Raw genomic sequence first — 17,859 nt, forward strand, 5'->3', positions numbered from 1 at the left:
GAGATGAGGAAGTGAAACCTGAGATTAAAAAGTCAGCAGAGATCATTGTGCAGAGAAGACTGATAAACAGCAAATACACTGAGGTAAAAAATGTGTAAAATATATTCAAAATATATTTAAAACTCTTAATGAACACTGTTTCCAATTGTCTTTCACTGTTGATAAAAGTAGGAGCTGACTCAGTGCTGGGAAATGAAAAAAAAAGGCTGGATGATTAAAGATCGTTATGCATTCATTATGCACTGTGAAATAAGTGAGCATGTGACATCCTTTAGAGACATTTCTGGACATTTACTTCATATGCTGCATGTTTGTCTGTGCAGGGAGAAACTGAATGTGCCAAGGATCAAATCAAGATGTTGGTTCTGATCTGGTCAGCTGTACTTTTCTCTGTGACGGGCAGTGATGCTGACACAGGTTTGTATCCTCTTTACAATTTTATAATTCTGCATATAATAAATAATCTTCCAACATTTGAATGTAACACTGTTTTTTTGGACATACGTCCAGGTTATAAATATTTCTTCTTATCTGTTGACTCGTGGTGTCATTTAAAAAAAAGTTGTGCACACACAGCAAATGCTAATGCATATACTATTATATATTGTACATATGTTTATTAGTCTCAGATTTAGCCATTCTTATATTTTGCTTGTTTTACGTCATTGTATTTTTGCACAACTCTGCTGCTTGTGAAGGTCGCACACAAGAATTTCACTCGCATGTACTGTACCAGTGTACCTGCACATGTGATGTGACAATAAAAGTGATGTGATGTGATGTAATGTAAAAAACAAACAAACTTGCAAAGAGATTGCAAACAAAACATAAAGAAACAGCAAAGGCCAATGCAGTCTCAAGAAACAAATTCATCTTTGCTTGCCTAAAACTAAAGTCTGTTTATTTTATCTCCTCCTTTACATTTGCAGGTGATTCAGAAATGAGAAATCCACAGTGTGACAGAGAATACTGCATCACTCTTAATGTGAGAAAGCTGACAGCAGAGGCTGGACTCTATGTTGTGATCCCGTGTTCTTTCAAGACTGCTGAAGGCTTTGAAACCCAACATATAGTGTGGTATAAATGTGAAGCATCAGAAGCAGGATGTGATCGTCCTGTCATGATATTTCACACCAACAAAAGCACTGATGTTCAACCTGAGTTTGAAGGACGAGTGTCACTTATCGAGCATGTCATTCAGAACAACTGCAGCATCATCATCAATAATCTCAAAGAGTCTGATTCTGGATCATATCACCTCAGAGTTATTGGTGAAGTGAATAGGAAGACAGATGCATTTACATTTATTCCTAAAGTTAATGTCTCTGTTAAAGGTATGAAAAGCTAGATCAAAAACAATCATGTAGGAAATTGAAATGTAGTTCAACATGCTTGTGTTTTATTGTATCTGTGAAACATTTTGCACATTTGCTGACCCTTGTATGCAGCTTATAAGAAGTGCAACAATTCCCGATAAACATCTACTTAAATTTCTGGAGTTTTTTTCCTCTTTTAATTCAAGTTCATTTGATTCCACTAATGTACTGTGTTCCCACCAGGTCTTAAACAAAAACCCACAGTAATGATTCCCACACTGACAGAGGGACAGCAGGCCACTCTGACCTGCACTGCTCCTGGTCTCTGCTCTGGATCTGTTCCTGAAATCACCTGGACATGGAGAGGAGCAGGAGGGACTGAATCTTACATTGCAAGGAACAGTACTGATTACAAGACAGAGAATCTGACAGCTTTCACACAGAGTCATGTCTCAACTTTGACCTTTAATGCTTTGGCTAAACACCACAACACCAGTATCACTTGCAAGATCAGCTTTACAGATAAAACAACTACAGAAGGGAGTTCAACTTTGACTGTGAACTGTGAGTATTTCTAAATCTAAATATTTCTATCTAAAATATTCAGAATGCTATTGAATGTTATAGTGCTTTTGAAGAAAAGTCAGGAAGTTATATGGAATGTGTCCTTTGTCACATAGACGTGAAGAAAATTAAAATCACTAAGGATACAAGTGTGAAGGAGGGTGAAGCTCTGAATCTGACCTGCAGTGTAGAAAGTTTTCCCCCATCTCTGATCATCTGGTCTAAACATAGTTCCAACACGAGCCTGCACAATGACACTGGATCAGCAACTCTCTCCATGCTGAATATGACAACGAAAGATTCTGGCCAGTACATCTGTACAGCTAAATATATGAACAATATAGTCAACAATACAGACACCAAAGTCAATGTAACAGTCATATGTAAGTACAAACCTTGTTTTTAATGTATTCATTATTATTATTATTGTTATTATTATTATTATAAATGTTATTATTAATATTAATGACAACTGAAAGATGAGTTTAGCATTAGAGCCCCAAGAAGGGTCCTTTTTTTTGTTGGGTCTGTGTTTCCACAGGCCCTGCTAGTTTAGAGACTTATTCATCATGAAGAACACAAGACAAAACAGAACATCTTCAACCGGTCTTTAACTTGCTAACAAGGGAAGCCTTGGTCTCATCACCTGTCTCTAGCCCAAATCCTTCAAAGAGCAGCTCTCCTCGCAGCTATTTATTGACATGACAGTTACAATACACATCACAGCACAAGCACCTCCCACCGTAACCCCCCCCAATGGTTCTAAGACAAGGCACTATGTGTGTGTGTGTGTGTGTATGTTTGTGTGCGTGTGTGTGTGACTTCCTGATCACAACATCCTTGGTCATAAGGAGAGTAATCTCCCCCACACCCAATATATGGTTCACTTCCTGTATTGGTTCACCATGCACAACACAGTAAATTACTTTAGTAAATAAATTACTAAAATGTGTTTTACAGATAAAAGGAAGCCTCAGATCATTGGAAATACAACCGTTAAACTGGGAGATGTTCTGAATCTGACCTGCAGTGTCGAAAGCTTCCCTCCAGCTCTTATAGTCTGGAGAAGTACCAACACAAACCTTCTGACTAAAACTGATCTGCACAATGACACTGGATCAGCTACACTTGTCATTCAGAATGTGACAGCAGAACATTCTGGACAGTACATCTGTGCAACCAAACATCTGCACACAACTGTGACTTCATATGTCAACGTGACTGTGACATGTAAGTAGACGGCACTGATCTTAAATCTGAATGTCATCCTTACGCTAAAATCAATGCTTCACTTGTTTAATGATCCTAAACATGCGCTTACAGGGTTTTCAAAAATAGTGAATGGCTCTGGATGTGTGCTTCAGTCAGAGGTTTTGACCTGTGTGTGTATCAGTGAAGGGTTTCCTTTACCTACTGTCAAATGGCCATTTCTGAAGAACAGCACTGATTACTCTGTCTTTACCACTGTGTCAAACCACACAGTAAACAGCACAGTCAGTTTAACTGTGAAAAACAATGGCAGCACTACTTTAGAATGTGTCAGCAACAATGGAATGGGGGAAGCAGAAGAAAGTCTCACAATCCAAAAAAACTTGCCAGACAATAATAGTAAGTATTTCCAACCAAACATTTTTGAACACCAATTTAACCTCTTAGGACCACACTTGTTAATGCAATCTTTGTAAAAAGACAATCTTCAAACACACATTTGCAGTATGCATTTTAAGCAACATGGAACCAACTTTATTCCTTTTTAAATTCACTTCAATTCACAGTTTTTAGGCTGGAATACCTGAACGTCATCATTGTCTTGTTCACTGGGACAGTTCTTGCAACAATCATTTGCTTTTTAGCTAAAAATTGCTACAGGTAAGGCTACAGGTGTCTAATTATTATTAGGTTTTCTCTGTAGAGGAATTTGAACATGAATTTGTCTCTCTATCTTTTTCTTCAGAAAAAAACAGAACATTCAAAAATTGAGAACTTCAGATGAGATTTTGGAGATGGAGACACATCAAAATAAACTGGTATTAATTCATCAGACATTTTTTGATTTACTTGTCAAAATAGGAGTTTCTGCACAAATTTTGATGTCTTTGAAGCATCCATAGTTTACTTGTTTACATTTTACTGAAAGTTCCCACATAAAGGTTCTGCAAGAAAGTGGTTCAGATTAAGATTAGCCTTAATAACAAGATTATTTTGATTTTGTATACAGTGGTGTGAAAAAGTGGTTGCCCCAGTTTCCTATTTTATTTGTATGTTTGTCAGAGTTAAACATTTCAGATCATAAAATAACTTTAGATATTAGACAAAGAAAAAAAGTCAACACAAAAGGCAGTTTAGTTAGGCCGCTCCTAAGTCTTCAGTTTGTTTTTCCTAAGCCATTCAGAGGTGGACTTGCTGGTGTGTTTTGGATCACTGGCAAAATAGTTTTTTCCCCCCTTTATGCTCATTTACTCAACACTGGTTTTCACCTTGGAACTCTCTCATGGATGCCATTTTTGCCCAGTCTCTTGTTTATGGTTGCATCACTGAACTTAACTGAGGCAAGTGAGGCCTGCAGTTCTTTGGATATTGTTCTGGGGTCTTTAATGACCTCTTGGATGAGTTTTCACAATTTAGTTTTTAGGGCAATTTGTCATGGTCCTGGGTCGTGCGACCCGGTGTTTTGTGTTTAGTCTATTTTGATGTTTATTGATTGTTTAGGTTCATTAAGGTAGTCCAGCCATTTGTATATATCACCCTTGCATTACGTCTCCCTTGCCCTTCGTGTGTTTATGTCTGTGCGTCTTGTACTGTCAAGTTCATGCTGTCAGTATTGTCACCTCCCCCTGTACTACGTCTCCCCGGTTCATGTCTCATGTTTCCTGTTTTACTTTGAAGGCCTGCATTCACTGTCAGTGTATTCAGTTTCACTCCTCCTGTCCTGTCGTTAAGTTCATGTGTGTCAGCTGCGTTTCCATGTGTGGCCACTTCCCCTGATCATCCCTCATGTGTATTTAGTCTCTGTGTTTCTTACAGTCTGTGTCGCGTCGTCTGTGTTCCCACCCTCCGTGTTTCCATGCCCGGTCTGTTGTATTCTAAGTCATAGCCTTACCTTAGTTCATTCCCAGTTTAGGTTTCTGTTTAGTTATTGCTTTTGTGCTGCCCTTATTCTTGTTTGTTTCTCTTGTGTTACCAGCCACAATAAAAGGCTCGCCTTCTGTTAAAGCTCACTTCCGTCTGCTCACTTGTGTACGCACCTGGGTCCATTACACGCATTCTCCACTCGGTCCGTCACAGCGGACCGTGACACAATTTTGGTCAGCCGGCCACTCCAGATCACCACTATTCCATGTTTTTGCCATTTGTGGATAATGCCTCTCACTGAGGTTTGCATGGATTCCCACAGATTTAGAAATGTCTTTATAACCTTTTCCAGACTGACACATCTCAATTACATTGTTTCTTAACTGTTGCTGAATTTCCCTGTATTGCAATATAAGGCCTACTCAACTTTGCCATGCAGGTCCTATTTACAGTAAGTAATTTCTTGATTGAAAATGGGTGTGGCAGTAATCAGGCCAGAAATTGAACTCAAAAGATGAGATACACCACCATAACTTTTTCATAAATGGCCATGTAGCTTTGGATTTTTTCCCTCTTAATAATGTATACTGTCATTTAGAAAATACATTTTGTGTTCAGTTGTGTTATCTTTGTCTAATATTTAAATTTGTTTGATTATCTGAAACATTTAATTGTAACAAACACTTTTTCACACCACTGTGTGCACTTTAAAGTGGATATGAAACACCACATGTATAAAGGTTAATTTAAATCATGGAATCCTGCTCTCAAAAACTGACATAGATGTGACACTGTCTTCGAAGCTGGACTTTTTTAAAAGTTAAAGATAATAGAACTTGTTTAGCACAATCTTGTGTTTTGGTCAGTAGCCTTACATTAGTTTATGTTAACTAACTAATAACAAAAGAATAACATTGTGGAAAGTAATGACTCTAAAACTAAAAAGTTGTTTAAGGGGGTCATCTTTATACTGTCCCTGGCTGCAACAATGAATTTTATCATAAGAAACCAAGGATCCAATGTCCACTTTCACTGTCTCTCTTTAGCAGTAATTGGAATTGAAGTGTAAATCTATGCAATATTAATTTCATGCATAAAGGGACACCATGAGTTTTAGCTGAGAGCATGTAGTGTTTCAAATCCTTGTCATGTCTTCTTTAACAGTTTTTTTTTAAGTACATTGTAAGCGATTGCAATAAATTAAGCTTCAGTTCTTTCATCAAGCTGATTGTCAGGGCATAAAAAGAAAAATAACCTAGAATGAAAGAATGTAAATGTACAAGACAAGATGAGTCTCTTTTCCTTTGTCTTTAACAGGTATATAATGGTCAAGCATTACAAGACAATCAGACCCTGAGCTCAAACAGTGGGCCAAAGGAAGTGGAGTATGCCAATATTAATTTTTCCCTGCTGAAAAGAAACAGTGACTGGGAGGCAGCAAGGAAGCAAGAGAGCACAAAGACAGACTATGCTGAAATTAAGAAAGTGGTCGAAGAACAATGGGGAGATGATGCTGGGGAGGAAGGAGACATATTGGAGGGACAAGAGAAGAATGTGATAATGGAGCTGAAACAATGTGAACCAGAAAGGGTAGAAGGGCGAGATGAGACAGTGAATGAAATGTGAAGGATATAACCAATAGAATTTGAGTAATGTTTTGTTATGGAGTTAATTAAAAACATTATTAAGCTATCAGAGTGTCCATTTAGGAGCCCAAGACCACCTCAGTGATTAATGCTCTCAGACTGGTTTTTGATGCTTTGATTGAGAAGGATAAATATATTGGCATATCGGTCATCAAAAATATAGTTCTTAAAGCCAATTGTAGTTCCCATTTTGAGCAAATATTAATCAACTGAATTTTTAAGGAAAGGGACAGGTCAGCCTCTCGCTCTCTCAACTGTTTATCACATTCTAATAATATTAACTATTTGAATTGAGCAAAAAAGAGACAGTATAGATTAAAAGGCATTTAGAATAATGAGTGGGAAGACAAAGACAATATGTTAAAGCTAATATATATTAAAGCTAAGTTTAAATGTCTTTCTTGAAACAATCAAAACTTACCAGAAAAATATAAGCTACCTATTGCATTTTTAATGATATATGCTTAACTTCATTGTTTTTACTCTTTGAGGGGAAATTCTTTTTTCCCCTCTGGCCATTTTTTACACACACTAGTTGCAGACAGAGTAAGCCACATGGCCACCAAGTAAACATCAAAAGTAGTAATATACCTGTAGCTTTTTTTGCCCCCCCCCCACCCCGAGGGCATTCCCCCCCCCCCCCCCCCCCCCCACCCCTCACCCCCTCAGTGCTGATTATTCAAACCCTGTTTAAAATGTGACACATATGTTGTCCGAAAACATTTCCTCTAAATTTGCAAAGTTACTGATTTAGAAAATATATATTTTCGAATTTTTAGTTGCATGTCAAACATATGATAGACTCTTGAGCATATTTGTATAGCTAAATTCACAATGGTATAACCGTGCTAAATAAAAGAGGCCCAAGCACCAATGCACTCTAATCCACTCCGCTAAACTGTATGTTGATAAGTACATGAAGCGTACCTCTACCTCTACAGCTGAAAACAGTTTGTATCCGCACTCTGAGGGTCTGCTGAATTGTTTTTAATATGGCACTTTTTGACGAACAGCAGATGATGAAATCCTCTTTATTGTAGAAACTGTCCCTAAGCTATTGTTGCTCATACTTACTGAGGTCCCTAGCTACTTCCTTACTATGTCAGTAAACTTTTTTGAAAAGGAAGCTGTTATAGATTTAAAGAAACATCTTAATTGAAGCAAAGGCAAAAAAAAAAACTGGAATGAATTTTATGTGACTGTTCATATTAAAGCCAACAAGTGAAAATCCAAAAACGGCTCCAATCCTTTGTATTAATGATCTCCCCCTCTCTCTCTCTCTCTCTCTCTCTCTCTGTGTGTGTGTGTGTGTGTGTGTGTGTGTGTGTGTGTTGTGTCTATGCATTGTATGTGTGTGAGAGGTGCTGACGTGTTGGGGTAGGGTGAGTGTGTGTGTGTTCTGTAGTGTGGTCGCGAAACAGTTTGCTAGTCTGCTAGTCCTGATTTGGATGCACCTGTCGTGTCTACCTGAGGGCAGCAAGTACAACAGGTGGGCTGCAGGATGGGTGGAGTCTCTTGTGATCTCCTCAGCTCTGAGGCAGTGGGATGTATAGATGTGAAACAGGGGAGGGGGCAGTCGATCTTCTACGCTGTGTTGACCACTGTGGAGTCTCTTCTGTTGAGTCTGGGTACAGCGTGTTTGTGAACCATGCCTAAGTAAATTAATCAATGGTATTTTATCAGCTTTATCAGCTCCCTTTTATCTCAGGGCACACTAAAGCAGATTGATCAGTATATTTGGTGCAGCCTCCTCCATATATATGAGCTCAGAACAGGCTGTGCAGGTGATCTGGGAAACTTTTGCATACAAAGATGTATTAATAAGTTTTCCTGAAAAGGCTTGGTATAAAATGTTTACATTTACATTTTTGAAGTATATGCTTCTGAACAGCAGTTGAGCAATGTGATAAAACTACTTGAAGCTGACCACAAAGACAGAGGAAGTACATTAGAGGTACTTAAGAAAGAGGAAGTGTTAGTTGAAAGCAGAGACACTCTATAACAAGACACAAGGATGCCCACACAAACATGCATCAACACGGAAACACTGAGAGAGAAGCAGAGGACAGAGACACTAGGGAACCTAATAAACAAGAATCTAAACAGGGAATAGAAGAAACTCAAAACCGACTAACTTCGAACTACTAATGAACCTAGGTATGAAAAGCTATTCCAAGGACAATCATGTCGAAAAAAAGATATTCAGTCATGTACAATAACATATTTAGTATTTTTATGGTCTTAATGGAGTATTCATTCTATAAGGGGATTGTTGACTCCTAGAAGTCGGTCATCTTGGATACTTTTGTTTTTTCAATAGGAAGAGGGCCATGTGACACATCAAACTCATTGGTAATGTCACAAGAAAAACAATGGTGTGCTTGAAGAAAAAGACTAAATTTTTTATGACATATATAATGTTGGTGATCACAATCCTCTGGGTACAGCTATGTAGACTCACACATACAACAAACTGCTGCACTGATCTTATTTTAAATGGTTAAAAATAATTTTCACAAATACAAGTGCAGAGCAGTGCATTGCTAAAACAATATTAAAATGAGCTACGTGGCAATACTAAGAGCAGCAGAGATGGTGCAGAATATAAATAAATACATAAGAAGCCTAAATATGCAGAAGTGTTTGCAGAGAGGCAGCAAACACTGAGAATGAGAGAGGGGACGTTTATTTTAAATTCTTAAGTTCTTTAATGCACTCAATCTGTCTCAAGGAACTTTTTTTTAACTGAGTACATAAGAAAGCACTTATATAGCAATAAAATGATGTTGTATCGGTGGTATGATGTTGAAGTAATGTAAATGCTGCCAAAATCTTCATCTTGGACTCCATCCACAAACATCTGGAGCTCCCTGACTCCTCCGCCAGACTTCTGTTTGCTGATTTCTCATCAGCGTTCAACACTCTGCAGCCTCATATCCTGGCCACTAAACTTTCCACCCGATTTCACCTGGATGATCAGCTATTCCTGTGGATACTGGACTTTTTCACCAACAGGACTCAGAAAGTTGGGGTCAACAAGTCTCTTTCCGGTCTCTTTTCCACCTCCACTGGCTCCCCCCAGGGCTGTGTGCTCTCCCCCCTGCTCTTCATCCTCTACACCGATGACTGCAGATCCACACAGCCCAACTGTCACCTGGTTGAATATGCTGACAAAACATTTCTCCTGTCACTGCTGTCAGGCCCCTCACAACACCACAGGCCCACTCTTCAGGAGTTTGTAAAGTGTTGTGACAGCTCCAGACTTGAATTGAACATAGGCAAAACCAAAGAGATGGTGGTGACCTTCTCCAGTAGGCCGAGGGATCTGGCTGCTTCAGTCACCGCCACCATCCACGGGAAGCCAGTGGAGGTATTGAGGAGTACAAATACCTGGGAGCCATCTTCAACAACCTCCTGAAATTCTCTGCCAACAGGCTATACCTCCTTAGGAAACTCAACTCCTTTGGAGTCAGCACACCCATCATGATGACTTTTTACTATGCCTTCCTGGAAAGCATCATGACCTTCTCCATCACCTGCTGGTTCCACTCCCTCAGCCTTCAGAACAGGAACAGACTGCAGCACACTCCATCAGTGTGCTCTAAAATCATTGGACTGCCTGTCAGAACTCTGGCACAGGTTTTCAGCCAACAGGCCCTTAGACAGGCAGCCAAAATCATCAACGACCCCTCTCACATTCTTCACCCAGGATCTCAATGGCTCCCCTCTGCAGGAAATGCGGCTGTTACACCCCGGCCTAGGCAACCGGAGTGCAACACGAAAAAAAGTAATGCGGCTGCATTTCCTGCAGGACTGAGAGAGGGAGAGCCACCTTTGTCCTCAAAGCCACTCTGCTTTTTAACTCCAGCCGATAAAAACATTTCCCACACCAGAAACATAAACTACATTCTTCTTACACTACTGACACTTTATTCACTTTTAGTCACTTGCGGTTATTTATTCACCTTCAGTCACTTTAATTTTAAAACTGTGTAATTTTAAAACTGTATATTCTGTATATTCTGTGTATTTATTATTTCACTTCTATTGCTTGTTCTTATTGTCCTTATCTTCCACGTATGCTGCTCGGCTGTTTGTTAATTGCCCCTTGGAGATAAATAAAGTCTTCTGATCCCGATTCTGATTCTGATATGAAAATATAAAACTTGTTGGAGCATCATTATTGGAATGTTAAAATAAGATAACATTATGTTTTAATAAACAATGTTATAATTATATATAGCATACAGAGGAACTTGAACGTCAGTCTGTAAAGTTGAGTGGTTTACTGAGAAACTTCCTGAAATCATTTTGCAAGAAGGAGGAAGAAAAAGAAAAGAGCGATGAGGATGAAAAACTTCAGTTTAGAGAGTCACCAGTCATCAGTGAGAAGAGAAGTTTTGAAGAACAAAGTAAAACAGGTAAAAATAAAATTGAATGTGGCTCAAAAAATCTTTTTAAAAGAAGAAATGTAAAGACTTTTTCACATCTGTAGCAGTGATGGTGAGTAAGACCATTATTTATTAATCAAATATTATAAGGCTGTCCTCTTATTTGGCAGTTAATATACATTTATATAATATTATATATATTATACATCTTTCTTTTGATGTGTGATGTGAACTGTTGGCTTTTTCTTTATTGCATTTTTTGTTTTGGTTTCTTTTTTGCTTCATCTGCTGGATAAGTTATTCTGTGGAGGGAGAGACTGAACGTCTCGAGCAACGAACATGTTTGTTCTCATCTGGTCGGCTCTGTTTGTCTCTGTGAAAGGAAGCATTGCTGACACAGGTTTGTATCTTGTCCTTTACTGTAATTCTGCTATATTTGTATTTGATATTTGCATGTAACACTCTTTTTCTGAAATGTATCCAGATGATAAGAATTTTTTATTATCAACAGTTCATCATAAATTTGTGCCTTTACTATGATCTATTGGCTCGTGTGCCATTTTAATTTAATGTTTTGTTAAACATGTCCTGAGATATTGTTGATGCACATCCAGGGAGATTCCATAGCCTGGATATAATAAGCTGTGAAATGAGAACATTATAGTAGTTGTGGAGTACAGCACAAACAAGCAGCCCGTGTAAAAGATAAAAGTTACTTCAATATCTTTAATTAGACATCATGTTTATTGTTGTAAAGTAAATATTCTTTATCACTATATTTATCTTTCCCTTTGCATTAACAGGTGCCTCTGCCTTGGTGCAAGAACACTGTGCCAAAGGATACTGTATTAATCTCACTGAGCGAGATCTAACGGCAGAGGCTGGACTCTGTGTTGTGGTCCCGTGTTCTTTTACTACTGGTGTTGGCTTTACACCCAAACATATAGTTTGGTACAAATGTGAAGCATCTCAACACAGGTGCAGTGAACCTGACATAATATTTCACAGCAACAACAACACTGAGAAAAAAGCTCAGGCTGAGTTTGAAGGACGAGTCTCACGTTTGGAGCCTGATGTGACTCAAAAAAACTGCAGCATCATCATTAATAATCTGAAAGAGTCTGATTCTGGATCATATCAGTTCAGAGTTACTGGTGTACTGAATGGAAAACAAGATGGATTCACATTCATTCCAAGAGTAACTGTCTCAGTTAAAGGTGAAAAAAGCTATTTCAAGGACAATCACGTTGAAAAAGAAGATATTTGTTCATGTACAATAACATATTTAGTATTTTTAAGGCCTTAATGAAGTATTCATTATTTTGGGGAATTGTTGACCTCTATGGTAGCTGGTAGGAACTGCAGCAGTTCCTGTTAAAACTTATGATTGCCATTAACCATTTTCATTAAATATCTTATTTGAAAAAACAGATTGATTTACTAGATGAACTTCAGATAGTTGATGTGTTTCTATAAATGCAATTTATTTTCATTAGGTCTTAATCTGAAGCCCACAGTAATGATTCCCACACTGACAGAGGGACAGCAGGCCACACTCACCTGCACTGCTCCTGGTCTCTGCTCTGGATCTGTTCCTGAAATCACCTGGACATGGAGAGGAGCAGGAGGGACTGAATCTTACATTACAGGAAACAGCACTAATTTCAAGACTGAGAATCTGGTGGATTTCACACAAAGACACATCTCAACTTTGACCTTTATCTGAACACCACAACACCAGTATCACTTGCAAGATCAACTTCACATGTGGAAAAACTACAGAGGAGACTTTGACTGTAAATGTGAACTGTGGGTACTTCATAACCTATTGTTATTGTTTATATCTATTTATTTATTTGAAATCTATTGGATGATCAGTAGAGTCTGAAAAGGAAACAACATGATTGTAAAATGTATATTTTTATCTAACAGATAAGAAAGAAATTACAATCAGTGGCGTTACAACCGTTAAGGAGGGAGATGTTCTTAATCTGACCTGCAGTGTTGAAAGTTTCCCTCCATCCGTGATTGTGTGGTCTAAACTCGGTTCTGACACAAACCTGCACAATGACACTGGATCAGCTACACTTGTCATCTCTAATGCAACAGCAGAACATTCTGGACAGTACATCTGTGCAGTTACATATATGAACAATTCCCTGAAGAAGGATATCAGTGTCACAGTGATATGTAAGTACACAATTTTTTTGCTTTTAAGCAGAACATTTTTAGCAGTGGCCACATCTTTTATATATTGATGTAGAGTAAAACTTTATTCAGAAAGAGGAACACTGTAGACTGCACTATACGGGGGAAGTGAGAGGAAATGTATTAAGAGCCTTTTGAAACCTATTATGATAATGTACGGTGACCAAATTGTAATTTGCATTTTAATGACATTTGTGGCATTTTACACTTTGCATTTATTAAACTCGCGTTGTTATCATTCTTATCTTTCTTTTTTTTTGTGTTGAATTATTACATGTCGGTGTAACTTGCCCTCTCCTTAAATATACCACTGAAATCACTGAAATGTATTTTACAGATAACAGGGCTGCTCAGATCATTGGGAATACAACTGTTAGGGAGGGAGATGTTCTGAATCTGACCTGCAGTGTTGACAGTTTTCCTCCATCTGTGATTGTGTGGTCTAAACTTGGTTCTGACACAAAGCTGCACAATGGCACTGGATCAGCTACACTTGTCGTCCATAATGTAACATCAGAACATTCAGGGCAGTACATCTGTACAGTAAAACATCTGGACACAACTCCAACTTCATATGTTGATGTAACTGTGACTTGTAAGTAGATGGCATGTATTTTTAACCTGAAGTTCATTAACATTATAGCTTGCAGCGTGTCCTGTTTTATGATTCTGACTACATGTTTACAGGGCATACAAAGATACAGAATGGCTCAGGATGTGTGCTTCAGTCTGAGGGTTTGACCTGTGTGTGCGTCAGTGAAGGCTTTCCTTTACCTAACATCACATGGCCTCTGTTGAATCACCACACTGAGTACTCTGTCATTACTAGTGTATCAAACCACACAGTCAACAGCACTGTCAGTCTCACAGTAAAAAACCATGGCAACAGCACTGTTGAATGTGTGAGTAACAATGGAAATGGAGAAGTAAGAGAGAACCTGCTGGTCAATAACAACTTGTCCAAAAAAGATGGTAAGTTTTGTTTGGTTGTTGCTGTTGTTTTAAATTAAAACCCTTACTGTAACATTTTTAACCACTTGACATTTTTACTACCATTTTTGGACCCATGTAATCTATGACCTATGTAATTAAGACAATCATTAGACTAGCCATTAGGTGTGCTGTATATAATTCAATGGCAAATGTGAGTTAACAGGTTTTATCATGTTGGTTTCTTTGATTGCAGAGCCGTCATCGGGTCTTAGGTGGCGATTTCTGGAAATTATCATTGCATTTTTGATTGGTGCAGTTCTTTCATCAGGTGTTTGCTTTTTGGCCAAAAAGTGTTACAGGTACAGAATTATTTTTGTAGTTATTACTAAGGTTTCTCTGTAGATTCAATTTAACATTAATTTCAACATTGTTTCTGTAAATATGCCCTTTTCTACAGGAAAGAAATGACGAGTTCTGGACATTTGAATGACACTTTTGTGATGCTGACACGTCCAGATGATCCACTGGTATTTATGTTGATTCATCTTTTTTGATATAACTCTTCAAATAGTTTAAATGAGTTTCAGCACAAATATCTCACATACATATGGTGGAAGTCTCATTGCTGCTGGTAATCCAGTGTCGCCACCTTTATTCTGCTAGGCGGTGTTTAACACAGCCTGGCAATTCTCAGGTGTACTCCAGCGCAATGCAGTAAGGGACAGATGGAGAGAGAAACCATGCAAATAGGATGGTTTGATTTAAAATATGAGACATCTCAACTTTCTGTCACAGTAAAACTTTGATCTTTAATATTCATGATAAAACAAACATATAATAAAATAAATACACAAATACACAAATGGAAACCAGAATTAAAGTAATGCAAAGTTCCTTTCTTGTGTAAAGCAAATTTTCAGGCCACCCAATGAGAACTCAAACCCTTTGAAGAATGAAAGACTATATACAAGATAAATCGATAGTATTCACAATGTTTGGCTGCCTGTAGCTGATAAATGACTGAAACTATTTACTTTGTGCCTAACAGATATATGATGCTCAAGCATTACAAAACAACCAGACCCTGAACTCAAACAGTGGGACAAACGAAGTGAAATATGCCACCATTGATCTTTCCCTGTTAAAAACACACAGCGGCAGAAAGGCTGCAAGGATGCGAGAAAGCACAAAGACGGAGTACGCTGAAATCAAGAGGATAATAAAAAAAGAACAAGAAGATGATGGTGGAGACGACGGTAAAATGTTGGAGGGGGAGATGAAACGTTGTGAAACAGAAAAGAAGGACGAGGATGATGAGGCAGTGTACTCCACTGTGAATGACATAACAGATGATATTTGAGGAATTCTTTTGTATAGTTGCTAAGGATAAATATTGATCTCTTCAGATGTAATGGATGGATGGATGGATGGATGGATGGATGGATTTCCATTTTGTGTTGGAATAACTAAGTGTAGGACAATTTTCTCTATACTGTAAACTTCACAAATATTAACAAATCAAATCTTACAGAATGTTAGCTTTGAATATCGTGCTCTGCAGTAGTTTAAGGATTACAAATATTAGAAAAATGTTATGGTTTAGCAAATTTTAGATACCTATACTGCTTTACTATAAAATCTTGGCCAGTGACATTTAGTAGTAGCAGTAAATATAGTGGCTTATCTTTTTCTTGACTCTATTCTTGATGTATTTTGCAGATTTTTAACGGTTTAAGTTTCCATTTGGCAGATGGCCAACACTGCCATTGTCTGGTTAAATATATTTGAAAGTGTGTAGCCAAAGTGTGCCAAATGACCTTTGGAATTTTCTTTTTGTGCTTTCACAAAATGCTCTTTTACACGATGTATTGTGTTTTGTATTCCTCCAGAGTAAATGCATTTCTTTCCTCTTTTGCATAAGATCATTTATTTTCTTTTTCAGTTTTTATCCGGCACCATCATCAGGTTGACCGAATCATTTGTTCTATACCAATAATCCATTTAAACTTTTGATATAACTAGCTTCAGTAGTTCTAATGCTAGTGACAAAAGTCCCCAAACAATCCCAGAATATTGATCAATAAAAATGACATTTTTTTCTATTATTTACTTGGCTTAAAACCTCTTGAGAACAATAGAGTTCAACACTAAATATGTTTTATTGCCACCCCCCACAGGGCGCCTGGGACCCTGATAAGGATTAGTGTAAGAGAATGGATGGATGAATGAATATGTGTATTTTAAGCTTTTTTATGAACATTTTGAAAAATAATGACTAGCTGCTTTTAATAAATCCATTAAGTTGATAAAATGTTATATTTAGGAAGTATCATTCATTTCTAATAAATATGACTCAGTCAAAACAGTCTGGCTCAGCTTAAATCTTAGACTGCTTGAGCTCCACAGCTGTTTCACCTTGTCAATATTCAGTTTTTCACAAATGATATAATTTAATATTCAGATTACTGCTATGTATATGTATGCATATATGTATATAGAGTATCCCATAAAAATGGGTTCCTGTTCAGTTATTGCATGCTCTTGTTTTCGTTTATGTTTGTGTAAGATATCAGCTGCACACATGTGGGAAGGAGAATTCAGTCTAGTTCAGCTGCCAACTATTTGGAGTTGAGAGTAGTTGACTGGTGTAGATTTTGGCCCTTCTCTGTTAAAGGGAGAGAAAGGATGAATTTGGAAGAGAAAGCAGGAAAGTGAGCGGCTGCATGACACGGTTGCAGCTGGTCGCAACAGCTGACTCCAGTGACAGATAGGGATATTTTAAAGGAAAATGGATATAACATGGCCCGAATGGTTTTGCTTTTATAATAATTCAATTTGACCAAAAGAAGGATTCAGTTTAATTAGGATTATTGTGGATTTGTTTTGATACAACAGGATAGGAACCTGTTAGTTTGCTGGACCTGTATATTATGGAAGTTTAAGGAGGAAAGCTTACTCTGTAATTAGGAGTTGGCCAACCAGATAACATTCTTCAAGACCTAGAGAGGAAGAGCTTGAGAGTTAAATTCCAAGGATCTGATGTAGAAACACAATCCCTACTAATGCAAGACCTATTAACGTGGGGGGAAAGTCTTTCTCTGGAAGATGCAAGAACTACACCTTTAGGCATTTGTCTGCTTCGAAAGAAAAATAAACCTTGTGATGGAATAAACGTGATGAATTTCTATTGGTTCTCTATTGGTCACTGTTAGAACTTCTTCCTTTCTTGTACTGTGGCCGTTTTGTTCTGAGACCCACTTCTTAACACCATATTTGCAGTTTCAGCATGCAAGTTTATAGTACTGATGAGTAAAACATCAATTTGAACCATCAAGTTCTTCAGGATTGTTACAAACAAGAAATCACTTCCAAAAAAAAAAAAACCAAACAAGAAATGCTCTACTAAATAGATACTTAAGTACCTGATGGACACAGATACACAGATCAATTGGTGTTTGAACTGATCCACACTTCAGACATATGCCAGCTGTTAGTTTTTGTACAGCACTGCGGGTCTGATCCAGAAAGCCTTCAGTCTCTTAATAACTGTTACTAGATATTAACAGTAACCAGTATTGATGATGATGATGATGATGATGCTTTTTTCTATTACATACTTAGTTTAAACTAACTTAATAACTAAACACAGAGACAGATAAGCTGCTATCACCTTTTAAGGAAGAAAACAACAAAACTCAGGTGTTGGTCAGTAAACTGAAAAGTAAGTAC

At 37.8% G+C, this 17,859-nt stretch overlaps 1 protein-coding gene and 1 pseudogene across 1 annotated transcript; both read left to right on the plus strand.

Annotated features, from left to right (window-relative positions):
- The first annotated feature begins 332 nt into the window (after positions 1-332).
- On the plus strand, positions 333-6,578 carry LOC146563946 (sialic acid-binding Ig-like lectin 10). Its single transcript, XM_085290197.1, has 9 exons — positions 333-417; positions 930-1,334; positions 1,560-1,880; positions 1,997-2,263; positions 2,841-3,110; positions 3,204-3,488; positions 3,656-3,749; positions 3,835-3,907; positions 6,270-6,578. Exons 1-9 carry the CDS (start codon positions 357-359, stop codon positions 6,576-6,578), a joined length of 2,085 nt encoding a protein of 694 aa, XP_085146323.1. The 5' UTR covers positions 333-356.
- A 1,521-nt stretch (positions 6,579-8,099) lies between these two features.
- LOC146563947 (uncharacterized) overlaps positions 8,100-17,859 on the plus strand; it is a 30,297-nt pseudogene continuing 20,537 nt past the window's right edge.

This window comes from Mchenga conophoros, linkage group LG11, assembly GCF_057382185.1.
Source record: "Mchenga conophoros isolate Kocher_MC1m ecotype Shallow Benthic linkage group LG11, M_conophoros_male_GT1.1, whole genome shotgun sequence".
NCBI lineage: Eukaryota > Metazoa > Chordata > Actinopteri > Cichliformes > Cichlidae > Mchenga > Mchenga conophoros.